General features: G+C 47.3%; 1 protein-coding gene across 2 annotated transcripts; it reads left to right on the top strand.

Annotated features, from left to right (window-relative positions):
* The first annotated feature begins 124 nt into the window (after positions 1–124).
* TP53 (tumor protein p53) lies at positions 125–27,947 on the top strand. 2 transcript variants are annotated; one of them, XM_081168014.1, is made up of 10 exons: positions 125–273; positions 7,327–7,438; positions 8,966–9,172; positions 12,657–12,843; positions 14,924–15,039; positions 16,589–16,698; positions 18,810–19,060; positions 21,908–22,008; positions 23,797–23,891; positions 26,917–27,947. In XM_081168014.1, exons 2-10 carry the CDS (start codon positions 7,364–7,366, stop codon positions 26,954–26,956), a joined length of 1,182 nt encoding a protein of 393 aa, XP_081024140.1. In that variant the 5' UTR covers positions 125–273; positions 7,327–7,363; the 3' UTR covers positions 26,957–27,947. The 2 variants fall into 2 exon arrangements, with proteins under 2 accessions (XP_081024140.1, XP_081024141.1); XM_081168015.1 differs by lacking the exon at positions 125–273 and adding an exon at positions 517–718.

Raw genomic sequence — 27,947 nt, 5'->3', positions numbered from 1 at the left:
CGGACAGCAGCTTCCTCGCCTGGACTCTGGCGCGCAGCTGCTCGCCTCGCTAAGCCCCGCCCCAACCCCCGTGCCCTTCCTCAAGATGGCGCCCGCGGCTTCCGCTCGCGAGACCGAGCTCACCCGCGGGAACCAAACAGGGGAATCCCCGCAGCATGGCCATTTCCACGCCTCCGCTGATCCCATCTGATTTTGCCGCCGCTTACAGTTCAGTCGGGTGGAGGGCGAGGGGCGAGGCCGGGCTGCTGGTGGAGGGGCCGCTACCTGGAGCAGGTAAAGAGATTGCCACGGCCTTTGCCCTTCCTTTTTTTGGGGGGGGGGGTTAAGAAAACCGAGTTCCTGCCCACCCGGGTAAAGGCCAGGCCGTGGTAGGCGCGCGCGGGTTATGCGGAATTGTTTATTTTTTTTCTGGCGGGGTTGAGTCACCGGCCGATGAGCCGCTTCCGTCCCACGGGTGAGCCCCATTGAAAAAGGAGCGGGGGCGTAGAACGTTGCCAGCGCCAGGGTTCCACGGGAAGAACGCTGGCGGCCGTCGCGTTCTATCCCGTGGAACGTTAGCGGCCGCGGTATTCCATCCCGTGGAACGTTGGCGGCCGCGGGGTTCCATCCGTGGAACGTTGGCGGCCGCGGGGTTCCATCCGTGGAACGTTAGCTCGGCCTCCCCCGGGATTTGCCCGTGCAGGGAACCGGAGGAGGAGAAAGAGGAGGCCTCGCTTTGGTGAGGAACTTTCGCTTAGCACGGCTTGGGGGGAGAAAGGAGAGGCGCTTCCCCAATCTCTCCCCCACCCCACCCCACTTTGCCCCCCAAGAGGGTCGGAAAAAGCGGGGCTTCCTTCTCTCCCACCCCCGTTCTTGTGCGTCCCTCGGAGATTGAAAAAGGAGCTCGCGGCCCGATCCCCGCAGGCGTTTACTCGGGAAGTAAGCCGCTCCGAATCCTACCAGCGAATGCAAACTTGCAAGTTAATTTTTTTAGATGTTGCTTAAGAGCCAATGTGCTCCCCTGGAAAGTAGATCCATTGTGTTCAGTGGGGCTTACTCCCAGGTAAACGGTGCGGAGAGGCAGCGTTTCTAGATCTTTCTGGAAAGGGGGGGAACGTTACTTTTTTGGGGGGGCGATCCCGATCCTTACAGAGACCTGAGGCCCCCAATGCAATTTTTAATTGAAGTGTGCAAAGATTGCAGGGAAGGGCAGGGAAGAGAGAGGGAGAGCAAAGATGATCGGAAGTTTCCTGCTTAAAAAATGTTTCCATCTCGGAGTTTCCACCGTCCTGAAAAGAAGACGACCCTGGTTCCCTCCAGCTGTTTGGGAATGCAAAAAACCACACAACTGGAGGGCTCCAGATGTTGAGGAAGACTGCTTTTGTGTATAGGTGTTTGTGAGAGGGTAAATAGAACCGACGTAATATGTATGTCTCCCCCTCAAAAAATCTGACACCCCCCGCAATATTCTTGATTTATCAGTGTGTCCCGTGTCGGAGCTATTTCATATGCAAATAGGTTTACTTGCGAGGAGAGGATGCTGCTACAAACATTCCATGCATTAAATTTATTTGCATATGAAATTCATTTGAGTGAAAAATACTGGACGATTTGCAAGTCAGAAAACTCTTAACGTCTGCTTTGAGAGCCTGCTATCCTTTTAATGCTATTTTACCAGGTATGAAAAACTTATTCATTATTTTTGTGCCCTAAATTGCAGCTTTTACTTGCTTTGTGCATAAACCCAGCACTAGTCCCAATCATTGATTTCCTTGTTCAAAAGAACCCCAAACCCCACCGTGGGAACGAATCCCCCCTAAATGCGTTAGTGCCCCTTTAATAGAATTAAACCCTTGCCCTAGATTTACCATTCCCCCCCCCATCCGTCCGGAAACCTGCTACATGGTACAGTCCGCCCTGGTGTCAGAAGGAACCATAACGATGCCAGGAGGGGTGATGGGGAACTGCTAGGCGCCTTATACATTTGTGTGCGGCGCTTTTTGCCCTTCTGATAACTCGAGCGTCGCGTGTAAAGCGGTACAGCGGTGTAGCCAGGATTGTGTGTGGAGACACGATAGGGAGCGAAGCGAAGTTGCCGAGCTTTCTCAATATACACCCCCCCGCCTTAAGGAATGGTACGACCCGGGCCAAAGAACCCCTTTTCCTGCCTGGAGGCCGGAAAGGAACGTACTAAGAACGTTTCTGGCTGGGGAAGGAGAGTTTAGGCCTTCCTCTTATCTGTTGTTATTTTTTTTTCCTACACTGATTGCCTGCTTAGGGTCCCCCCCCCCCAAAAAAAAATATTGGTTTTCACAACATTATAAACAAACACATAAGACAAACAAACATAAATCATAGCCTTATTGAAAATTACACTTGTTTCGGGAAGCTTTTAATGTTTGATGTATTATAATATTTTAATATTCTTTTGGAAGCCGCCCAGAGTGGCTGGGGAAGCCCAGCCAGATGGGCGGGGTATAAATAAATTATTATTATTATTATTATTATTTTATTTATTAACATTGTTAAGTGACTTCCTCGCTTCCCCTTGGTTGAATTTCATTGCATGTCCTTTTAACGGTTTTCCAAATCACAGTTCTTATAAAATTTAACTTAAACATTAACATCCTTAGATCTTCACAGTATAAAATTAAACATATTAATTCGACCCTTAACATAAATAAAATCCTGGTTGCCTGCTTAGGGTTATTTGTTTGTGCATGCACAGAAAAGAATCAATTTTATTTTTTAATCAGTGGAATTATTATTATTAAAATTTATATCCTGTTCTTCCTAATGAATAAATGGATTTTTTAAAATAAATAAATAACCCAAAATGCATTCAGCTGGTGGGGCTTCTGCTTTCAAATGCAGAGCTGCTCAAAATTTGAATTTCATATTCCCCCCCCCCCCATTAGCCCCAAGAAAGGCAACAAGGGAGGTGGGAAAAGGAGTGTGAGGGAAAGGGAGCGGTATCTTTCTTATAACAAAGTGCATACTTGCATTGCATTTTTTATTTTAGTCAGTGGCGTCCAAACTTTTTTCAGAGAGGGCCAGATTTGATGAAGTGAAGGGCCGTGAAGGCCGACCAAAGTTGTTAACCTTTTTTTAGGATTGAAGTTGAGCTTTTTTAAGGATTTTACCTCAGAGTTGTTGAGCTTTCTTTAGGATTGAAGTTGTTGAGATTTTTTTTAGGATTTTACCCCAGGAAATAAACTGCCACAGAGGCCGGATTAAACTGACCAGCGGGCCGGATTAGGCCCCAAAACGGACTTTGGATGTGTCTGATTTAACTGGTGGGGCTCCTGGTTTCAAATGCAGATCTGCTGGAAATTTGGATTACATATACAGTGGTACCTCAGGTTACATACGCTTCAGGTTACAGACTCCGCTAACCCAGAAATAATGCTTCAGGTTAAGAACTTTGCTTCAGGATGAGAACAGAAATTGTGCTCTGGCGGCACAGCAGCAGCAGGAGGCCCCATTAGCTAAAGTGGTGCTTCAGGTTAAGAACAGTTTCACGTTAAGAACGGACCTCCGGAACGAATTAAACACATAATCCGAGGTACCACTGTATTGTGTTCCTGTTAGCCCCAAGAAAGGCAACAAGGAGGTGGGAAAAGGAGAGTAAGGGAAAGGGAGCAGTGTTTTCCTTATAACAAAGTGCATACATGGATTGCATTTTTTATTTTAGTAAAAGCAGAGCAAGATGAATAGATGAGGAGGCGGGGAGAAGACAAAAAACAAACAAACCCCACACTGAGGACCGGTGGCATGTTCAGTCCTGATTAAATATTTTCGAGAGATTAGCATCAGGTATAGAAAAAAGCTTTAGCATAAGCTGTGAAGACGCCTTTCCCCCAAATACTCAATATTTTAAGCCAGTGTGGTTTGTAGGAATACAGTGATGCCTCGCAAGACGAAAAACTCGCTAGACGAAAGGGTTTTCCATTTTTGCGTTGCTTCGCTAGACGAATTTCCCTATGGGCTTGCTCCGCAAGACGAAAACGTCTTGCGCTTTTTTTTAAAGCCGCTTGAAGAGGTGCAGTTGCGACGGACCGTGCTTCGCAAAACGAAAAACATCGCAAGACAAAAAGACTCGCGGAACGAAATCTTTTCGTCTTTCGAGGCACCACTGTATAGGTAAAGGGACCCCTGACCATTGGGTCCAGTCGTGGCCAACTCTGGGGTTGCGGCGCTCATCTCGCTTTACTGGCCGAGGGAGCCGGCATACAGCTTCCGGGTCATGTGGCCAGCAGGACTAAGCCGTTTCTGGTAAACCAGAGCAGCGCACGGAAACGCCGTTTACCTTCCCGCTGGAGTGGTACCTATTTATCTACTTGCACTTTGACGTGCTTTCAAACTGCTAGGTTGGCAGGAGCAGGGACCGAGCAACGGGAGCTCACCCCGTCACGAGGATTCAAACCACCGACCTTCTGATCAGCAAGTCCTAGGCTCTGTGGTTTAACCCACAGCGCTACCCGCGTCCCTTGTTGGAATATGGGGAATACGTATTATTACGTGGTGCCCACGAGTTGCTGCTCTCATGATCAGATAATTGAGTTAAGTCTGTTTCGTGCGGTCAGTATTAGTTGGTAAAACTTAGTGATGTGCCAAGAGAGTTCAGCTTAGTAGATCCTGAGAATTTCCGGATATTTAAGATTCTGGGAAAATCCATAAGGCCATAAGGATCTCTTCCTTGGCTGATTGACACCTGTTTGGGGTCCTTGGGCAACTGAAAGTGTCATAAGCTTTCCTGCCTTTGCCCATAGCTGTCCACTTACAGATTTGAAAATAAGGGACCAGCAGCCTCGGAAATAAGGGATCAGCAGCCAAAATAAGGGATTTTCAGAGCACAGGTATGTTCAGCTTCTGAGCCCCTCTGAGCCAAAGGCAGAAAGTCCAGCCAGCAGCCAAAGGAAGCCTCAAGCCGTGGTTCCCACAGCGCAGCAACCCGGCAAAGGGGATGCAGCAAGGAAAACCACCATCACCTCTCCGCTGGGAAGCGCTGAGCAAAGGCGAGTCCCCAGGCAAGGCGGCCGATTTGATTGGCACAAGGCATGCAAGCTCCACCCCCCAGTCATTCTCAGACTCCTTATTGGGTGAGCAACACAGCCAAGCAACACAGCTGGAGCCTCGCTCCTCCCTGGCCGGCAGGGAGGGGGGGAGAGGAGCTGCTTCCTTTGAAATCCGGGAAATTTAAGGCACATCATCAATGCGGGACGCAGCACTGGGATAAGGGACTGTCCCGCCAAATAAGAGACGGTTGACAGCTGTGCCTTTGCCATGTTTTATTATCTTCCCCATCCAGTGAGAAATGATGGTCTTAGTACCTTGGTTCTCAAACGTAATCCATTCCGGAGGTCTGTTCCAAAACCAAAGCGCGTTCCAAAACCAAAGCGCACTTTCCCATAGAAAGTCATGCAAAGCGGATTAATCCGTTCTAGACTTTTAAAAACAACCCCTAAAACAGCAATTTAAAATGAATTTTACTCTCTAAGGCAGGGGTCAGCAACCTTTTTCAGCCGTTGGCCGGTCCACTGTCCCTCAGACAGACCTTGTGGGGGGCCGGACTATATTTCGAAGGGGGGGGAAGTGAATGAATTCCTGTGCCCCACAAATAACCCAGAGATGCATTTTAAAGAAAAGGACACACGTAAAAACACGCTGATTCACGGACTGTCCGGGCAGGATTGAGAAGGCGATTGGGCCGGATCCGGCTCGCGGGCCTCAGTTTGCCTACCCCTGCTCCATAAAATGAAAGCAATAAACAATGTACTGCAGTCAGACAGTCAATCCATCAGTAGCGGAACTGGGTTCCACACAGTCACAATAACAGCAAAAAAGAGCCGCAAAAATAAAAAGGCAAAATAAATAGCAAAAACAGACATAACACTCAAACCAGATGTGTGGCACTCAAAACGGAGCATGTTCAGCTTCCGGAAAAAGTTCCTAAACCGGAACAATTACTTCCAGGTTTGCAGTGTTTGGGTTCCAAGGCGTTTGAGTACCAAGGCGTTTGAGAACCAGGGGACCCCTGTAGCTAGACATGAGGCCAGCAGTGGGATGCAGCAGCAAAAAGAGCCAATCCGATTGTCGGCTGTATCCGGGGTGGTTCTGATTTTAATCAAATTGGTTTATTTTTCAAAAAAAATTATTGGTTTTCACAATATTATAAACAAACAAACATAAATAAATCATAGCCTTATTGAAAATTACACTTATTAACATTGTTCAGTGACTTCCTCGCTTCCCTTTGGTTGAATTTCATTGCATATCCTTTTAACGGTTTTCCAAATCCCAATTCTTATGAAATTTAACTTAAACATTAACACCCTTAAATCTTCACCTTATGGATTTAAACATATTAATTCGACACTTAACATAAATAAAATCCAATGCCAATTAAGTATCTGCAAGCTGTTTTCAGTTAATTTAACTAAGTAATCATTAAATTTAATCCACTCTTCCTGGACTCTTCCGGTTAGGTCGGCGAGCTCCGAAAAATCCACCATCTCCATCTGCCATTCTTCTATCGTTTGTAATTCTTGGGTTTTCCACTTTTTAGCTAACAAAATACGAGCAGCAACCACAACTAAATCAAATTGGTTTAAATCACTTGTCAGTAAGACTTGATTTAAATCTCCCCCCCCCCATAAAAAAAGACTAATTCTTGCTGTTATTATCTTAATAGTTACAACCAGATGAAGGGCTTGGACTAGATGACTACTGGGTTCCTTCCAGTTGTACAATCCTGTGTTTCTGTTGCAGTGCAGTAATATTGCAAACGAATTCATGTATGCGAGCGACCTAGGTATCGTCTCTGCGCCTCCCCCTTGATGGTTTGCCTTGGTGTAAGGGGGAGAAAGAGAACTGTGATTAGCAGATTACCTGTTTTGAAACGAAGTCCTCCCTCGATCTGGTTCCCTTTCCAGATGTTTTGGACTACAATTCCCATCATCCGCGGCAGAGGATGATGGGAGTTGTAGTCCCAAAACATCTGGAGAAGGCTGGATGAAGGAGGCAGAGCAGGCCAAGGCAAACTCCAGCCCTCCAGATGTTTGGGACTACAACTCCCATCATCCGCAGCAGAGGATGATGGGAGTTGTAGTTCCAAAACATCTGGAAAGGCATTGGGCTGGAGAAGGCTGAACGAAGGAGACAGCAGGCCTAGGCAAACTCCAGCCCTCCAGATGTTTGGGACTACATTTCCCATCATCCCGGACCACTGGTCCTGTTAGCTAGGGATGATGGGAGTTGTAGTCCCAAAACACCTAGAGGGCCGGAGTTTGCCTAGGCCTGAGATAGAGGGACCGATATCTAACAAATCTGTATCTTATTTTCAAGCGACATCTGTCTGCTTCTCCTGCTCCCGGCTTTGAAGATGGAACAGTTGTTTGAATCCGACGCGGTGTTCAATGAGCTATGGACTTGCATGCAGTCCAGCAAAGATTTTGAGGTAAGTGGAATTAGTAGAATTGTAGAGTTGGAAAGGGACTCGATCGGTTTGATCTAATACAGGGTGGATCATTTAAATCATTTATTTTTTTACGGAATGATTCATTCTTGCTGGTATAATCTTAATATTTACAACCAGATGAAGGTTTCATTTTTGGAATGAATAAATTTTCAGAGTGGTTTTTACAGTTATATCAAAAATTACTGATTTGTTTATACTGTTAGAAATACATAGATAATTGTGTAATTATTGTGAGGTTTAATAAGTCAACTGTTTATAGTTGGACAACTTTTCTGCTGTACTTTGTTGGAAAGAGAAAAATAACCATTTCCTTAATAACAATCGAAACTATTTAACTAAAAGAATAACTTTATAGTATATGTATCCATGTTTATTAACTGATGGGGTTAAATGGTTTTTTGTTTTTTTTAAACTTGGACTGAGTTTTAGCACACATGAAAAACTTAAAACAGGAAATAAATCCTTATTTCCTGATGAATAGCCTTTGGACTATAATGTAAGTTAAATAGGAAACTACCGTATTTTTTGCTCCATAAGACACACTTTTTTCCTCCTAAAAAGTAAGGGGAAATGTCTGTGCGTCTTATGGAGCGAATGTGCGGTCCCTGGAGCCAAATTGCCCAGGGGAGAAAAGAAGATCATGCTCTTTTTTTTAGAAAGAGGGAAGGGAGTGTTGAAAGGAAACAGCTGATTAGTGGGATTGGGAGAGAGATAAGGGACGCTAGAGATAAAGGAGGCTGCCTGGGAGGGGGGAGGTAAAAGGCCATGGATCCTCAGGATTTTTGCATTGGGTCCCCCCAAATTCACCATCAGATCACATAGCATGTCCATGGCTACAGCCTGCACCCCAAAAAAATCACGCACCCACTGTTTTGTGGGGCCACAATGGCGCAAAAACATGGTTACAAAGCACGGATCCACATGGATCCTCAGGATTTTTGCATTGGGCTACCCCAAAATCACCATCAAATCGCATATCGCGTCTGTGGCCACAGCATGAACCACAAAAATCATACATCCACTGTTTCATTCAGAATATTTCCCCCCCTTGTTTTCCTCCTCTAAAAACTAGGTGCGTCTTAAGGAGCGAAAAATACGGGGGTTTTTTGGCTACCGATGGATTGATTGATTGTGTGACTGCAGTACATGGTTTTTTTGCTTTCATTTTATGGATCCATGGTCTCGTTAAAGAGTAAAATCCATGTTAAAGTTCTGTTTTAGGGGTTGTTTTTAAAAGTCTGGAGCGGATTAATCCGTTTTGCGTTGCTTTCTACGGGAAAGCGCGCCTTGGTTTTGGAATGCTTTGGTTTTGGAACGGACTTCTGGAACGGATGAAGTTTGAGAACCAAGGTAGCACTGGAAGAAGAAGATGATGATGATGATGATATTTGGGCGCTTGTCCTGCTCAGACCACATTGCTTCGACTCGCTCAGGTCCCTTCAAATTGCAACCCCGTAATTCTCTTTTTCAATCTCTTTCTCTCTTCCCACCCTCTGCCCCTCCCAGGAGGAACTTCATAAGGACCTGACCCTGGAGACCTTTGCCCTTCCTTTCCCGGAGGAGGGCGGTGCCCCCCAGGGGGACGACCAGAGCAGCGAGGCCACAATCCTCCCCACCACCTCGGCCGTCCCTTCCACTGAAAACTACCCTGGCGAGCACGGGTTCGAGTTGGCGTTTGAGCCGTCGGGGACCGCCAAATCTGTCACCTGCACCGTACGGACCTGGGCAGGGGGGTGGAAGTGGGGCAGGGGAAATGATCTATTTTAAAAAATAATAATGGGTTGGGGTACACTGAGTGCCGGATTTAGGTCTGATGAGGCCCTAAGCATCTGAAGGCAGCCCTGTTTAGGGAAGTTTTTAATGTTTGATGTTTTATCATGTTTTTAATATTCTGTTGGGATGCGGGTGGCACTGTGGGTTAAACCACTGAGCCTAGGACGTGCCGATCAGAAGGTCGGCGGTTCGAATCCCCGCAATGACGGGGTGAGCTCCCGTTGCTCGGTCCCTGCTCCTGCCCACCTAGCAGTTCGAAAGCACCTCAAAGTGCAAGTAGATAAATAGGTACCACTCCGGCGGGAAGGTAAACGGCGTTTACTTGCGCTGCTCTGGTTCGCCAGAAGCGGCTCAGTCATGCTGGCCACATGACCCGGAAGCTGTACGCCGGCTCCCTCGGCCAGTAAGGCGAGATGAGCACCGCAACCCCAGAGTCGGCCACGACTGGACCTAATGGTCAGGGGTCCCTTTACCTTTTAATATTCTGTTGGAAGCTGCCCAGAGTGGCTGGGGAAACCCAGCCGGATGGGTGGGGTATAAATAAAAAATTATTATTATTATAAGCTACTGAAGGTAACGGGGCCCTTTCTATGCCCAGCTGTACTTTGTCAGCAACAAATTGTCGCTGTTTTTTGTGTGTTGAATATATGGTCGTTTATGGACCTTCTTTATGGTCCAGCTCTCACTTCCATACATCACTACTGGGAAAACCACGGCTTTAACTATACGGACCTTTGTCGGCAAGGTGATGTCTCTGTTTTTTAAGATGCTGTCTAGGTTTGTCATCACTTTTTCTCCCAAGAAGCAGGCATCTTTTAATTTTGTGACCGCTGTCACCATCTGCAGTGATCATGGAGCCCAAGAAAGTAAAATCTCTCCCTGCCTCTATTTCTTCTCCTTCTATTTGCCAGGAGGTGATGGGCCCAGTGGCCATGATCTTCATTTTTTGATGTTGAGCTTCAGACCATATTTTGCGCTCTCCTCTTTCACCCTCATTAAAAGGTTCTTTAATTCCTCCTTTCTGCCATCAAGGTGGTGTCATCTGCATATCTGAGGTTGTTGATATTTCTTCCAGCAATCTTAATTTTCCAGTTAATAATATACATTTACAATATCATTATCGACTTTACTGCCCTGGCTTTCAAAATTAACTAACTACAATTAATTCTTAACTAATTTAATCGATTTGTAGAATCGTAGAATTACAGAGGGGCCCCCGATGGTCATGTTGTCAAACCCTCTTGCGATGCTGGAATACCTGAACTTGGGTCCAGTGGTACCAGCTTTTCAAAGTCTTATATCTTGGTGCCAATCTCTGTCACCCATTAACGCTTCATTTTCACAAGCAGAAGACCCTAGCCTGCTCTCTCCTTCCCAAAATGTTCAGAAGGGGCCACATTCTTTTTAGAAACGCGCTTCGGGTGGATTGCACCCATCCTTGACTCCTGCCGTGCCGCCTGGCGACCGGTGGGAGTTGTAGTTCAAAGCAGCTCAAGGGCACCCAGCTGAAGGATGTCGGTTGCCTTGGCGCCATGCGTTTGAAGCGCTGTGATGCCACACGTCCAAACAATCATGGCTTCACACACACCCCAAAGGATTCTGGGAGCTGTAGCTTGTTCCAGGTGCTGAGAGAGCCCCTATTCCCCCCACAGAACTATAATTCCCAGAGTAGTTTAACAGTCCATCCCTCTTCCCAGGGAACTCTGGCCGTTGTAATAGGGATATTCGGACAGCTCCTAGCACCCTTTATAAACTACAGTTTCCCTGAGATAGATGGATAGACATACATACATACATACATTGGGGGGCGCTCAGTTTTTACCGTTTAAAGAGATTAAATGTATGGCGCAGATGGGATAAGGAAATTCACTTTGAAGACTTGTCAAGAAATTACGAAGGCCCCATTTTCACTATACAGTGGTACCTCAAGTTACATACGCTTCAGGTTACATACTCTGCTAACCCAGAAATAGTGCTTCAGGTTAAGAACTTTGCTTCAGGATGAGAACAGAAATCGTGCTCCCGCGGCGCGGCAGCAGCAGGAGGCCCCATTAGCTAAAGTGGTGCTTCAGGTTAAGAACAGCTTCAGGTTAAGAACCGACCTCCGGAACGAATTAAGTACTTAACCCGAGGTACCACTGTACATTTAAAGTAGCACCGTCCCACTTTTAACCCGTCAATCGCTTCCTCCCACCCAAGAGTTCTGGGAGTTATAGTTTAAGGCTCCCTTCTTCCCCTCACAGAGCTACAATTCCCAGAAAGGGGTGGTGGTTGATTATTATTAAACTGCTCTGGGAATTGTAGATCCCACAGCGGGGATGGGACACTAGGGAGGGGGCCTCCTCTCGCCTCTGAGCACCCTCAGTAAACTACAGTTCCTGTAATTCTTTGGGCGGAAAAACCTCCCAGCTTTTGTAAGTCATGCTTTGAACACATGCTGTGACTGCGACCCGAGTCTCGCAGCTTTTTAAAGGCGGATATTCGAGGAGGCTGGACTTTAGACCAGACCCCTTTTCTCCACGCCCCCCCCCCCAACAACTCCGCAAGGCAAGTTTGGACATGTTTTGCTCTCTTCCTTGCACATTTCATTGAGTTTCCGGCGTTGCTGAGAGGGATTGGGGGGGTGGAGAGAGAGAGACGGACGGACAGCGTTGCTCAGTCTCCGAAATTAAATCCCTCGATCTTGTGCCGTGATGGCCGAAAAGGTTAGTTGAACTTTGGGCATGTTAATGGGATTGTGGTGTGTGTGGCTTTTTTTGGGGGGGGAATCCTGTGTGGTCGAGATAACTACCCCCCCCAAAAAAAAAGTGTCAGGGAAGGAATTTTAATGTAAAGCAAAGGGCCAGCAAAAAGACGACGGAGGACGAGATGGTGGGACAGTGTTGTGGAAGCTACCAGCATGAGTTTGACCAAACTGCGGGAGGAAGTGGAAGACAGGAGTGCCTGGCGTGCTCTGGTCCAGGGGGTCACGAAGAGGCGGACACGACTAAATGACTAAACTCTCGTCCCACCATCTCGTCCTCTGTCGTCCCCTTCTCCTTGTGCCCTCCATCTTTCCCAACATCAGGGTCTTTTCCAGGGAGCCTTCTCTTCTCATGAGGTGGCCAAAGGATTGGAGCCTCAGCTTCAGGATCTGTCCTTCCAGTGAGCACTCAGGGCTGATTTCCTTAAGGATGGAGAGGTTTGATCTTCTTGCAGTCCATGGGACTCTCAAGAGTCTCCTCCAGCACCAGAATTGAAAAGCATCCATTCTTCGGCCATCAGCCTTCTTTATGGTCCAGCTCTCACTTCCACACATCACTGCTGGGAAAACCATGGCTTTAACTACACGGACCTTTGTTGGCAAGGTGATGATAATAAATTGTATAATTTCCGTGTTATAATGTTCTCTCTCCCTCTCTTTTATCTCCTCCCCAACGTGTAGTACTCACCGGTTCTCAACAAGCTCTACTGCCAGATGGGCAAGACTTGCCCTGTTCTCATCAAAGTGGCCACGCCACCCCCTCTCTGGGCCATCATCCGCACCACGGCCATCTTCAAGAAGTCGGAGCACATCGCCGAGGTGGTCAAGCGATGTCCGCACCACGAGCGCTCTGGCGAGGGCAGCCGCGGTAAGCTCCAGCAGAGGGAATGGGCTGGCTCTTTTGGGCAGGAGGGGCTGGTCTCTGGGGACAAGGACTGGGGTGATGCCCCAAGGCAAACGCTTTCGCTTTCCTTCCCCGTCCAAATCCCTGCTTTGTGGTCTGGGTGGGTTTGATTTAAATCAAATCGAATCATGATTTAAATCAAATCGAATCACCATTTAAATGACTAGTCAGTAAGACTTGAGATATATATATATATATATATATATATATATATATATATATATACACACACACACACACACACACACACACACACACACACACAGTGGTACCTCGCAAGACGAATGCCTCGCAAGACAAAAAACTCGCTAGACGAAAGGTTTTTCCGTTTTCGATTTGCCCCGCAAGACGAAATTTCCCTATGGGCTTGCTTCGCAAGACGAAAACGTCTCGCGGCTTTGTTTCCTTTGTCTAAAAACAAAGACATGTTTTGTTTATAAAGTTAATTTATTTTCCCTTCAATTTTTGAACTGCTCTTTACAGTATGTGTGACTTTAAAGAGCAGTTAATAAACTGTTGTTGTACCAAATTTGGCTTTGTTTCGACTTTTTTTGACCATAGGAACGCATTAATTGATTTTCAATGCATTCCTATGGGATTTCGTGATTCGCAAGACGAAAAATTCGCTAGACGACAAAAATTGCGGAACGAATTAATTTCGTCTTGCGGGGCACCACTGTATATATATATGTTAAAAATGTTATTCAATTTTATTGCAAATATGTACAAATCAATACTTTCACACTTGAAAAAGGAAAAAAGAAACTAAGGAAGGTTACAAAAAAAAGAAAAGAGAAAAGGGGAAACAGAAATAAAAACAAACATAAATAAATAAATTGTATAAACTTGAAAAGTAGAAATAACAACAACAAAAGGCCTGGTTGAAGAGGAACTTAGAAACAAAAACAAAGTGGCACAAAAATAAAAGCTATTTTAATAATCCTCACTATAAAGAAAAGGTGCCTAGACTTTCAGTTTTGGCTACCACAACTTGGGTTTAAGGTGCAAATAGATTATATACAATCAAATTATAAAGCAGCTGCATTCTTCACTATAAACGGAGCAGTTGTTTCTTTTAATTTTCCAACGTATTTCTTAGCAACAAATTTGGTGTGGCACGAGCAGATTTTTATTCTGGAAGTGCAGCCCTGGGGGAAAAGTTCGAAAACCGCTTGCCCTGTGCTATAAAAAAACGTTACTCAGAAGAGCGTTTCGGACAGCGCATTAAGGGAGATAAGAATAACACCATAAATCTCAGAACGAGAGCGATGAATTGCGCATTGGCTCAGAACCCGATTGAAACTAGTTTGATTAATTCAACGAAACGGGATGAGCTTGATCTGGCGAAAGGACCTTTCCTAAGCTGGCCGGCGATTTACGCCCCCAGCGCTCACCTGACTTCCTCTTGCCTCTTAGCATCCCCCCAGGTAACCCTCCTTGAGATTTACTCCCAGGGACGCGGGTGGCGCTGTGGGTTAAACCACAGAGCCTAGGACTTGCTGATCAGAAGGTCGGCGGTTTGAATCCCCGCGACGGGGTGAGCTCCCATTGCTCGGTCCCTGCTCCTGCCTACCTAGCAGTTCAAAAGCACACCAGTGCAAGTAGATAAATAGGTACCGCTCCGGCGGGAGGGTAAATGGCATTTCCGTGCGCTGCTCTGGTTCGCCAGAAGCGGCTTAGTCATGCTGGCCACATGACCTGGAAGCTGGACGCCGGCTCCCTCGGCCAGTAAAGCGAGATGAGCGCCGCAACCCCAGAGTCGGCCACGACTGGACCTAATGGCCAGGGGTCCCTTTACCTTTACCTATGTGGAGCCGGCGGTTTGGGGGTGGTTAGGCTCCGGTGTGGGGTGGGCCCTCTGCGCGCGCTCAGAGGCCACGCCGTCGAAAGCATCACGCGGCACACGTTCCCGTTTTGAGCGCCGCAGATGCCATCTGCACCCAATCCTTTGTCCCTTTTGCAAAGCAGCCGTCCCCACGCTTTTCTCTCTCTCCCCCCTTTCTCCCTCCCCCGCCCGGCCCCGATCCGGTTTTGTGTCCTCCAGGAGGCATCGCCCCCGCCGAGCACCTGATCCGGGTGGAAGGGAACCGGCAGGCCCAGTACTTATCTGACGAGAACACCAAGCGCCACAGCGTCGTCGTTCCCTACGAGGCACCCCAGGTTATCGAAATTGGGGCGTTGGGGGAGGGGGAGGGGGCTTGGACCGGGAAAAGATCCCCGGATCACGCTGGAGATCTACCTTTTGCGTTCAGGTGTCGCGGCAGCCGGTGACGTCGGGCCAGGATCGGTGCAAATGGGTCAAGCTGTCTTGTCCTGGCTGCCAAGTTCTGCTCCAAACTGAAGTTTCCGAACTCTGTTTGGAGATGGAGCGTTTTTTATCTTGCGTTAACAGCGAAACCTCGGTTGCAGAACTGTAATCCGTTCTGGAAGGCCGTTCAGCTTCCGAAATGTTCGACAACGGAGGTGCGATCGCTGGCCGGCAAAATCCATTGACAGATGGAGAACCACGCCTTGGAAGCCGTTCGAAAACGGAAGCATTCTCTTCCGGGTCTGTCGGCGTTTGGGTTCCAAATTGTTCTTCCTCCGAAGCTTCGACAACTGAGGTTCCGCTGTATTTTTAACGCTGTGAACCGCCCGAGATCTTTGGATGTAGGGCTATAGTATGCACGTTTAATTAATAATATTAATTATACACTGGTACCTCTGGCTATAGGGACGCAGGTGGCGCTGTGGGTTAAACCACAGAGCCTAGGGCTTGCCGATCGGAAGGTTGGCGGTTCGAATCCGCGCGACGGGGTGAGTTCCCGTTGCTTGGTCCCTGCTCCTGCCAAGCTAGCAGTTCAAAAGCGCACCAGTGCAAGTAGATAAATAGGTACCGCTCTGGCGGGAAGGTAAAGGGCGTTTCCGTGCGCTGCTCTGGTTCGCCAGAAGCGGCTTAGTCATGCTGGCCACATGACCCGGAAGCGGTACGCCAGCTCCCTTGGCCAATAAAGTGAGATGAGCGCCACAACCCCAGACTCGGCCACGACTGGACCTAATGGTCAGGGGTCCCTTTACCTTTTAAGAGATCCCTAGGGGTCATCTAGTCCAACCCCCTGCAATGCCAAAGTCACAGCAAGCAAACCCTGGACTGAGATTTCCGTCTGACCTCTTTTAAAATCTCCCAAGGGAGGAAAGCGACTTAGTCATTCTGGCCTCAGGACCCGGGAGCTGTACGCCGGCTCCCTCAGCCAATAAAGCGAGATGAGCACTTCAACCCCAGAGTCGGCCATGACTGGACCTAATGGTCAGGGGTCCCTTTACCTTTACCTCTGGTTAAGTACTTAATTTGTTCTGGAGGTCCGTTCTTAACCTGAAACTGTTCTTAACCTGAATCACCACTTTATCTAATGGGGCCTCCCACGGCTGCTGCGCTGCCACTGCGTGATTTCTGTTCTCATCCTGAAGCAAAGTTCTTAACCCGAGGTACTATTTCTGGGTTAGCAGAGTCTGTAACCTGAAGCGTTTGTAACCCGAGGTACCACTGTAATTGTAATACGATGCAGCTTGCAAAGAAAATTGCACACTTTCTCCCTGCTGATAATAATTGTAATTATAGTAGTAATGATCTTGCATTGCACCTTGCAAAGACGCTCCCCTTGAATAGTCGGGGGGGGGGGAGATCAGCAGCTCCCTGTGCCCCAATTCCTGCCCCCTCTTTGCCTTTCAGCTGGGGACAGAGAGCAGCAAAATTCTCTACAACTTCATGTGCAACAGTTCCTGCCAGGGAGGCATGAACCGCCGCCCCATCCTGATCATCATCACCCTGGAGACCCATCTGTGCGTAAAACACTTCTCTTCCTCTCTTCTCCCTCCTCCCCCCGGCACCTCCTTGCCCCCCAAGGAGGGCCCTCGAGAGTGCATTGGGGGCTCTGTCTCCTGGGTTCCAGAACTCATAGGTTCTCTGGGAAGGATGAGGCCAGCGCCTCCGGGTCTGTGGCCGGGAGATGGGACTCTGAACTCCTGTTTGCAGATAGAGAGGTCACAGGCAGCGTTGAAGCAACTCTAGAACCAAATTTCTCGTGAGATCTGAGGACCAGCTTGACGGTCACTTGAAAATTTCTTTGGTGCTTGACTCTAGATCCCGTGAGACCAGGGCCCTGCAGGATTTAACCTCCTTCTGTCGGGCCTGTAAGACAGAGCTATTCCGCCTGGCCTTTAATTTGAATTCAGCCTGATCTTTTATCTCCCTTCTCTTCCCTCCCCTTCCCCTTTTATGAAGATCACCTGCTCTGAGACCCCACAGCTAATTCTCCCCTGGTCTCCTCGCTGGACCAAGTAGGGCCAATTCCGCCAGCTAGCCCTGGGGATTATCTAATTGATTTTTTATTTTTATTGTTTTTCATGTTTTTATACTGTATTTTATGCTGCTTTTATAATTAAGTGTTTTAAATTTGTTGTTAGCTGCCCTGAGCCCCGTTTTTGAACCAGGAAGGGCGGGGTATAAATAAAAAAATATTATTATATAGATCCTTGCTCTAGCTATGGGTCCAGGGTTGGGGGTGGGTGGGAGAAGGGTGCCCAGTGACTCTAGAGATCTGTGACGGTGGGTGGGTGGGTACTGATCCTGTTGAACCACAAGGAAGGGAGGGATCCTGTCCAAATCTGGCTACAGCGGTACCTTGGTTCTCAAACTTCATCCGTTCCGGAGGTCCGTTCCAAAACCAAAGCGTTCCAAAACCAAGGCGCGCTTTCCCATAGAAAGTAATGCAAAACGGATCGATCCATTCCAGACTTTTAAAAACAACCCCTAAGACAGCAATTTAAACATGGATTTTACTCTCTAACAAGACCATTGATCCATAAAACGAAAGCAATAAACAATGTGCTGCAGTCACACAATCAATCAGTAGCTGAACTGGGTCTCGCACAGTCACAAAAAAGAGCCGGAAAAACGCAAAGTACCTCGGGTACCTCGGGTTAAGTACTTAATTCGTTCCGGAGGACCGTTCTTAACCTGAAACTGTTCTTAACCTGAGGTTAAGCTTTAGCTAATGGGGCTTCCCTCTGCTGCCGTTGCGCAACTTCTGTTCTCATCCTGAAGCAAAGTTCTTAACCCAAGGTACTATTTCTGGGTTAGTGGGGTCTGTAACCTGAGGTACCACTGTAAATAGCAAAAACTGACAAACCTCAGCATAACACTCAAAATGGAAGCCTGTGGAACACCCTCCCACCAGATGTCAAAGAGAACAACAACTACCAGACTTTTAGAAGACCTCTGAAGGCAGCCCTGTTTAGGGAAGCTTTTATTGTTTGATATATTACAGTATTTTAATATTTTGTTGGAAGCCGCCCAGAGTGGCTGGGGAAGCCCAGCCAGATGGGCAGGGTATAAATAATAAATTATTATTATTATTATTATTATTACTACATAACACTCAAAACGGAGCATGTTCGGCTTCCGAAAAAAGGTCACAAACTGGAACACTTACTTCCGAGTTTGCAGTGTTTGGGTTCCAGGTTGTTTAGGTACCAAGGCGTTTGAGAACCAAGGGACCGCTGTAGCCACTTGCGAGAACGCCGTCACCTGACTTCCTTGCTGTCATTTGCAAATTTGCAAAGTGGGTGCCCAGGTGTTGTATCATTTTGCTGTTGTTAGCCGCTCTGAGCCCGGCTTCGGCTGGGGAGGGCGGGATATAAATAATTTATTATTATTATTATTATTATTATTATTATTATTATTATTATTATTATTATTATTTCTTTGTCTGCATGGGGAGCCTAGTTCGCAGAGGTAAAAAAAAATCCCATTCATTCCTTCTTCCCTTTCTGCCTTTGCCGCTTGTATGCGGCCCTCGGAAGCCTTCTCAGATGTGAGCTGCAAAGAAAAAGGAAAAAGGTTTTCCCTCGTCTGACGTCTCCTCTCCTCATCCTGCCCCCTTTCTCCACAGGGGCCAGCTCCTCGGACGACGCTGCTTTGAGGCCCGGGTCTGCGCCTGCCCAGGCCGGGACCGCAAGACGGAGGAAGAAAACTTCAAGAGAATGGCTCCCTCTGGAATTAGCACCAAGAGGAATAAACCCGACTCTGACGGCGGCGGGAGCGCTAAGCGGAGTCGACTGGAAGCCGGCAGCGGGAACGCCAAACAGTGCAAGTCTGAAGAGGAGTCGTCCCAGGAATGGTTCCCGGGGAGCCCAGGAGCGTGTAAGCAAGCCTGCTACTCAGATATATATATACAGTGGTGCCTCGCAAGACGAAAAGAATCCGTTCTGTGATTCTCTTCGTCTAGCGGTTTTTTCGTCTTGCGAAGCAAGCCCATTGACGGATTAGTGCTATTAGCGGCTTTTAGCGGCTTATCGGATCAGCTGATAAGCGGCTTAGCGGCTTAGAAAAAGGGGGGGAAGGGGGAAAAACTCGCAAGACATTTTCGTCTTGCGAAGCAAGCCCGTAGGAGATTCGTTTTGCGAAGCACCTCCAAAACGGAAAACTCTTTCGTCTAGCAAGTTTTCCGTCTTGCGAGGCATTCGTCTTGCGGGGCACCACTGTAATTTTTATTTATTTTCCATTTACCGTATTTTTTGCTCTATAGGACGCACCAGATGATAGGACGCACCTAGTTTTTTGGGGGGGAGGAAATAAGGGGGGGGGGATTTCTGAATCCCAGAAGCCAGAACAGCAAGAGGGATCTGGCTTCTGGGATAGCCGCTGGGATAGCTGGTCTAGCTTTGCGCGAAGTTTCCGCAGAGTACGGGGAGCCTTCATCCCCCTGCCTTGCGGAGGCTTTGCGGGGCCATCCAAAAGCCAGAATAGCTAGAGGGAGCGCTGCGCAGCGCTCCGTCTAGCTCAGGGGTCTGCAACCTTTAAGACAAAAAGAGCCACTTGGACCCGTTTCCGAAGAAAAAACAACAACTGGGAGTCGCAAAACCATTGCAACATTTAAAACAAATATATCTTCGGAGCCACGATCTGACAGCGGGCGGGAAAGTGACGTTGGGACGGTGCGTGACTAACGCACGCACCGCCCCCATGCGACGTCACAGCCAGTACAGCACCCGCCGCAGTGAGGAGTGTCGGGGCGCACAATGCGCCTCCTCCCCTCGCTAGTATCCGCCCCGGAGCCGCAGCAAAGATGTAAAAGAGCCACATGCGGCTCCGGAGCCACAGGTTGCAGACCCCTGATCTAGCTGGTCTAGTTTGCGCGAAGCCTCCACAGGGCACGGGGAGCTTTCATCCCCGTGTCCTGCGGAGGCTTCTGGGACAGCCTGTGAAGCCTCCGGAGGGCAGCAGGATGAAGGCGTCCCACTGCCCTGTGGAGGCTTCGCGCAGTTAAGCCAGAAGCTAGAACAGGGAGAGAGGGAGCACTGCGCAGCCTGCATTCGCTCCATAGGATGCACACACATTTTCCCTTACTTTTTAGAAGGGAAAAGGTGCGTCTTATAGAGCAAAAAATACAGTAATGATATACATTCACACCATCGTTCTCTACTTTACTGCCCTGGCTCTTGAGAGCCTATTGACTTCCTTCCTTCCCTCCCGCCTCACGGCTTTCAAAATTAACCTTTATATCATTGCATTTTAATAAATAATAATAAAAAATTATTTATACCCCGCCCTCCCCAGCCAAGACCAGGCTCAGGGCGGCTAACACCAGGTACAAAAACAATTGATTGACATTGCGTTTTCCAGTTCTAATTGCACTCATTACAACAGGACTCGAAACTTAAATATAGAAAGGTAGAAAATTTCCCATTACAAGTCTTCAGGCAACCCTGCTAGTCATGTTAATTGCTTACAATGATCTTCCAAATATTGTATAAACTTACTCCAGTCCTTTTGGGAATACTGGTTTCGGATTTTTCTTGTCAAATTCGCCAGTTCTGCACAGTCCATCATTTTCATCTTCTGCTCTTCTTGCGTCGGTATTTCTTCTTGTTTCCATTTTGGGGCTAAAATGATTCTCGCCGCAGTTGTTGCACACATAAACAGTCTTTTATCCTCCCTTGGTATCTCGTCACTTTTATATACCCAATAAAAAGGCTTCTGGTTTTTTAAAATACAGCGGTGCCTCACAAGACGAAAAGAATCCGTTCTGTGATTCTCTTCGTCTAGCGGTTTTTTCGTCTTGCGAAGCAAGCCCATTGAAGGATTAGCGCTATTAGCGGCTTTTATCGGCTTATCTGCTGATCGGATCAGCTGATAAGCGGTTTAGCGGCTTAGAAAAAGGGGGAGGGAAGGGGAAAAAACCAGCAGGAACTCGCAGGACATTGTCGTCTTGCGAAGCAAGCCCATAGGAAATTCGTTTTGCGAAGCACCTCCAAAACGGAAAACTCTTTCGTCTAGCAAGTTTTCCATCTTGCGAGGCATTCGTCTTGCGGGGCACCACTGTAAAAGTATTTTTAAATGCAAGCCTGCCCCTCAATGCAATTCTCTCCCTCTGTTCTATGGTTGGGTTTGGGGTTTTTTCCCCAGGGCGGAGGGCACTTTCAAAAGGGGACGCATATACACTGGTACCGTGGTTCACGAATTCAATCCGTTCTGGAAGTCCGTCCATTCGGTTTCCGAAAAACGTTTGCAAACCGGAACACTTGCTTCTGGTCTTTGGCAGCCAATTTGTCCGGGAGCCAAGGTAACACTGTTTTAATATTTGTTCCTCTTCAAGCAGACCTTTGGACGTCTGACCCCCTCCTTCTGTAATCCTCATAGAACTCTAGCCCAATGGCTGCCATTAATTTGTCTCTGAATTGATTATAGAATGAATTGATTTTAGAATGTATCTCAATTAATTGATTGTGATTTTATGTAAACTGTGTTACTTTTACTGTTGTTAGCTGCTCTGAGCCCGGCTTCTGCTGGGGAGGGCGGGATATAAATAAAATTATATTATTACATGTGAGATGGTTGCTTTGATCTTTATTGTTATTACGCCTTTTGCATTTATTCCGTGGCAAACCGTTGAAAAGCGCCCTGAGAGCTGCACATGAAGTGGGGTGTGTGTGTGTGCAGATTTAATAAATAAAATAAATCAACCCTTCCTCCTGTCCCTTTCCACAGCTTTCTCTCAGAGCAGCGATTTGGGAGGCTCCAAGAAGCGGATCGTAGAAGCTCCCAGTGGCGTCTGCAGTAGCACTGAAGGAAGAGTTTACACCATCCAGGTGACTTTCGCGGGGCGGGGGGCGGAAAAGCCTGAAAGCCGCGTCCCGGACCTTGCGTAAATGTTGCCGCCGAACTGCGTCCTTTCGGCTTAAGTGTCCCCCCTCGGACTGCGAGGGGGCTGCAAGATGGCCGCTCCCTGATTAATAATAAATATTAATAATAATCTATTATTTATACCCTGCCCATCTGGCTGAGTTTCCCCAGCCACTCTGGGCGGCTCCCAATCGAGTGTTAAAAACAGTACTGCGTTAAATATTAAAAACTTCCCTAAACAGGGCTGCCTACAGATGTCTTTTAAAGAGAAGGTAACTACTTATTTCCTTGATATCTGGTGGGAGGGCGTTCCACAGGGCAGGCGCCACCACCGAGAAGGCCCTCTGCCTGGTTCCCTGTAACTTGGCTTCTCGCAGGGAGGGAACTGCCAGAAGGCCCTCAGAGCTGGACCTCAGTGTCCGGGTTTAATGTATTAAAAATTTTAATGTATTAAAAATTTTAATTTCACACATTTTAAGCTTTCCTAAACAGGGCTGCCTTCAGATGTCTTCTAAATGTCAGGTAGTTGTTTTTCTCTTTGACATCTGCTGGGAGGGCGTTCCACAGGGCAGGTGCCACTACCGAGAAGGCCCTCTGCCTGGTTCCCTGTAACTTGGCTTCTTGCAGGGAGGGAACCGCCAGGAGGCCCTCGGAGCTGGACCTCAGTGTCCGGGCAGAACAATGGGGGTGGAGACGCTCCTTCAGGTCTACTGGGCCTTTGAGGCCGTTTAGGGATTTCAAGGTCAGCACCAACACTTTGAATTGTGCTCAGAAACGTACTGGGAGCCAACACAGATCTCTCAGGACCGGTGTTATGTGGTCCCGGCGGCCACTCCCAGTCACCAGTCTAGCTGCCGCATTCTGCATTAGTTGTAGTTTCCGGGTCACCTTCAAAGGTAGCCCCACATAGAGCGCATGGCAGTAGTCCAAGCGGGAGATAACCAGAGCATGCACCACTCTGCCAAGACAGTCCGCAGACAGGGAGGGCCTCATCCTGCGTACCAGATGGAGCTGGTAGACAGCTGCCCTGGACACAGAACTGACCTGCGCCTCCATGGACAGCTGTGAGTGCAAAATGAGTCTCAGGCTGTGCATCTGCTCCTTCAGGGGCACAGTTGCCTCGTTCAGGACCAGGGAGTCTTCCACACCCACCCGCCTCCTGTTCCCCCAAAACAGCACTTCTTGGAGCCCAAGTTCCCTGGGAGGAGCCACCACCAAGAAGGCCCTGTGTATGGCTTGCGCCCAGGATGCCTGAGGACTGTATTTCCCTCATACAAACCTGCCCAGACTCTGAGATCTTCGGTGGGGGGGGGGCCTTCTGTCGGTCCTGCCACCCTCACAGGTGGGGACATGGAACAGGGCCTTCTTGGTGGTGGCTGCTCCCAGACACCTTTGGAACTCCCTGCTTAGAGAAGCCAGACTGGCTCCCTTTTCCTTCCACCGGCAGGTGAAGATGATTTTATTCCAGCAGGCTCTTGGGAAGAAATGAGATTTTAAGGAAAGGGCTTTTAAATAGTCTAGTACCATGCTGCTTTTATTATCTACATTTTAATAGATTTTTAAAAAAATAAATAAATTGCATCTTAATTACTTTGGAACAATGATCTTCCACCGCTTAGCTTTTTCGTATCTCAATCTGCGCTGTTTTAATTTTTGTAAGCCGCTTCGGTTCCTGGTCCGTGGGGGAAGGCGAAGGTATAAATAAATACGATGGGAAGAATTGATAATGACAATATTTCCTCCTCCCTTTCCAGACTCGTGACCGGAAGCTGTACCAGCTGCTGAAGAAAATAAAAGAAGCCATCGAGTTTCAAGATTTGATGAAGCAAAACAAGGAGCCGGCCAAAGTGTGAGTGGTTAAACGCTGCCTCCTTTTCCCTTCTCCTGACTCCATCTGTCTCAAGTGTCGACTGGCACTGACTTCTACATGCCAAGCAGGTGTCCTGCTCATAGGCTGTATCCTTTTCCCCCTCCATCTTGCCAGGTCCATCACCAGTGTGGTCAGATTGGAGTGTGGGGTTTTTGCCTAGCTTGCTTGCTATATATATATATATAATTTTTACTGATTTTTATATCTTTTTAGACTTCCATCAGCACCTCTGATGATCCACCGTTTTAACCACTTCTTACGCATTTCTTAACTTTATATTGCCTTTACATCTCTTAACAAATCATCCTCCCCCTTCTCCATTTTTGCAATACTTCCAATAATTCACCTCACAAAACTTTTTGCAAACCTACAAACGTCGTCTGATCTTCACAAATACTTTTCAAATAGTCCGTAAATTTACTCCAGTCTTCCGTGAATTTCTGGTCCCGCCGGTTTCGAATCCTTCCTGTTAGTTTATCTAGTTCTGCATAGTCCATTAACTTCATCCTCCATTCTTCAATCGTCGGTAGTTCTTCTTGCTTCCATTTTTGGGCCAGTAATATTCTTGCTGCTGTTATTGCATATAAAAAGAGCTTATATTCCTTTCTATTTATATCACTCCCCACAATGCCCAGTAAAAATGCTTCTGGTTGCTTTATAAATGTATATTTCAACATTTTTTTCCATTTCATTATATATCATCTCCCAGAAGCATTTCACCTTTTTACATTCCCACCACATGTGATAAAATGTTCCCTCTTTTTCTTTACATTTCCAACATTTATTACTAACTTTATACAATTTCTCTGACCTGACAGGTGTAATATACCATCTATACATTATTTTCATCACATTTTCTTTTAGGGCATTGCATGCAGTGAATTTTAAACCTTTCCTTGCTTGCTTGCTTGCTTTTGCGAGGCGCAGCTTGGCTCACTGACTCGAGCCGCTCAAGGCTCAGTACACCCTGCCTTAAGAGCTTACTGATTTCTCTCCCCCCCCCCCACCCAATAATGGCTTCTCGCTCCTCCTGTTATGAGTGTGGGATACCCCCCAATTTTTAAAAAAACAAAGAACACCCCCAGAACCAGGACATTTCATGTAAAATGCAAAAATCTGCCGAGGGCATGGCGACTCCCCAAAAGAGGACTTGTCCTGGAAAACCTGGACATATGGCAGCTCAGCATTATCCGAACCTAAGTGTTTATGTCTGCCTGCAAGTCAACGACATTGTGAGGATGGGTGTCTTGTTTTCATCCTTAAGTGGGAGGTGGGTGAATATTCAGAATATTCAGAATATTCAGAATATACATGAGCCAGCAGTGTGACGCGGCAGCTAAAAAAGCCAATGCAATTCTGGGCCGCATCAATAGGAGTATAGCATCCAGATCAAGGGAAGTAATAGTGCCACTGTATTCTGCTCTGGTCAGACCTCACCTGGAGTACTGTGTCCAGTTCTGGGCACCACAGTTCAAGAAGGACACTGACCAACTGGAACGTGTCCAGAGGAGGGCAACCAAAATGGTCAAAGGCCTGGAAACGATGCCTTATGAGGAACGGCTAAGGGAGCTGGGCATGTTTAGCCTGGAGAAGAGGAGGTTAAGGGGTGATATGATAGCCATGTTCAAAGATATAAAAGGATGTCACATAGAGGAGGGAGAAAGGTTGTTTTCTGCTGCTCCAGAGAAGCGGACACGGAGCAATGGATCCAAACTACAAGAAAGAAGATTCCACCTAAACATTAGGAAGAACTTCCTGACAGTAAGAGCTGTTTGACAGTGGAATTTGCTGCCCAGGAGTGTGGTGGAGTCTCCTGCTTTGGAGGTCTTTAAGCAGAGGCTTGACAACCATATGTCAGGAGTGCTCTGATGGTGTTTCCTGCTTGGCAGGGGGTTGGACTCGATGGCCCTTGTGGTCTCTTCCAACTCTAGGATTCTATGATTCTATTATTCATAGCCTGCCCATCTGGCTGGGTTTCCCCAGCCACCCTGGGCGGCTTCCAACAAAACACTAAAATACAGTAACCTATTAAACATTAAAAGCTTCCCTAAACAGGGCTGCCTTCAGATGTCTTCTAAAAGTTTGGTGGTAGTAGTTCTCTTGGACATCTGATGGGAGGGCGTTCCAGAGGGCAGGTGCCACCACCAAGAAGGCCCTCTGCCTGGTTCCCTGTAGCTTGGCTTCTCGCAGGGAGGGAACCGCCAGAAGGCGCTCGGTGCTGGACGTCAGTGTCCAGGCAGAACGATGGGGGTGGAGATGCTTCTTCAGGTATATTGGACCGAGGCCATTTAGAATATTCCGAAATGCCTTTCTTTGAGCCAGCGGCTGGCAATTTGACTTGGTCCAGAGTCACCAGAGCTCATCACAGTTGGTTTCATGTCATAATTAGAGTCATGTCGATCTTGTGCCCTGATCCGCAGAGGTAAACCGCACCATAAATTCAGATTAATTGGGCTGGCCGAATTATTCGGCCCTTGTAAACGGCGTGTAGGTGGAAATCGCTGAAATTTGATTTCCTCCACCTCTTTCTTTTTTCCTTTCTCCTCCTGTGATGAGGCTGCGTTTTAATGTTGTATTTTAATCTTGTATTTAAGTTGTAATCGTTCAACTTGTTTTTGTTATTGGTTGTTAGCCGCCCTGAGCCCGGCCTTGGCTGGGGAGGGCGGGGTATAAATAAAATTTATTATTATTATTAAATGTCGGGGAGTGTCGATTTGGGTGGATTTCTTTAAAAATCTGGCCTTGTCTGCGGAGGCCGGGGTATAAATAAAATTTATTATTATTATTAAATGTCGGGGAGTGTCGATTTGGGTGGATTTCTTTAAAAATCTGGCCTTGTCTGCGGAGGCCGGGGTATAAATAAAATTTATTATTATTATTAAATGTCGGGGAGTGTCGATTTGGGCCGATTTCTTTAAAAATAGCTCAAAGCCTCCAGATTTTCGCTTTTTGAAATACGGATAACCCTAAATTAACACCTCGTATCCATCTCTTCTTTGCCTAGGCTCCAGAAGAAGATGGCTGTGGTTGTGAAGGACAACTGAATAGGGGCGCTGCTTCTCCTATCCCGCCGTTCCCCCCCCCCCAACTCCTCACCCCATTTCCCCCCCCCCCAAAGTCCCTTCTTATGGTTGAGCCATTCTCCAGCCTTCTGATTGGGCCAGGTCACAGCAGTGCTGAGCCTCCCTGGACCAATCAGGGTTTCCCTAATAGCTGCTGCGGGAGGGGCGCCTCTTTTTATCGCCTCTCCTGCCATCAAATGGTTTGGGACAGGCTGCACTCTCCTAATTGCACAAAATAACTGCCAGTTCTTGTTTTTTTCCTGAACTGCCTCACTGAGGATTAGAGAACTGTTGCTCTGTCAAAACTTCGTTTTTTAATTTTTTTTTTATAAAAATTGAGTTTCTCAAACAGTATTCCTTTTTTTTAATTTCTATTTTTATTTTACAAAAGAGCTGCTGCTTATTTCGTAACACTGCAACCTGCCCCACATATATTTCCCCAGGCAAGGGCTTGCTAAGGAACGGGAAGGGTGAAATGTTGAGCACTCATTCCCACCCCCTAATTCAGTTCAGTATTAGACTGTGGAGACCTGGTTATACTCCACATTCCTTGACCGCGCAGCCTTTCCCCCAACCTGGTGTGCCCACCAGGCGCTCTGTACTACAATTCCCAGCGCTCTGTGCTGGTCATCGCTGTCTGGAGTTGAGCACCAGAACATCTGGAAAGGCAAACCAGGTTGGCAATGGAGGGTGTGTGTGTGTGTTTCCAAATAAAATAATCATGGAAGGTAGAAAAGGAGAAAGAAAAACAAAACCCAAAACTACAATGATCTGACGCATTAGCAAACTCTCCCATACAGCCCTTCCCCCCCGCAATTAATTGTCCCGAAGTTTAGCAAAGCCCTCTCCTTTTATCCTCCGCCTCCCCCCCCCCCAATTAATTGCTTTGTAGTTTATTTTATATGCTTCGATTTTCCTTGCATGGCTTTTTGTAGAACCTCATTTTTTGTACTTTAATAAAAGATAGACTTTG

Source organism: Podarcis bocagei (assembly GCF_964188305.1).
Source record: "Podarcis bocagei genome assembly, chromosome: 13".
NCBI lineage: Eukaryota > Metazoa > Chordata > Lepidosauria > Squamata > Lacertidae > Podarcis > Podarcis bocagei.
This window is presented reverse-complemented; position numbering and strand designations above follow the sequence as displayed.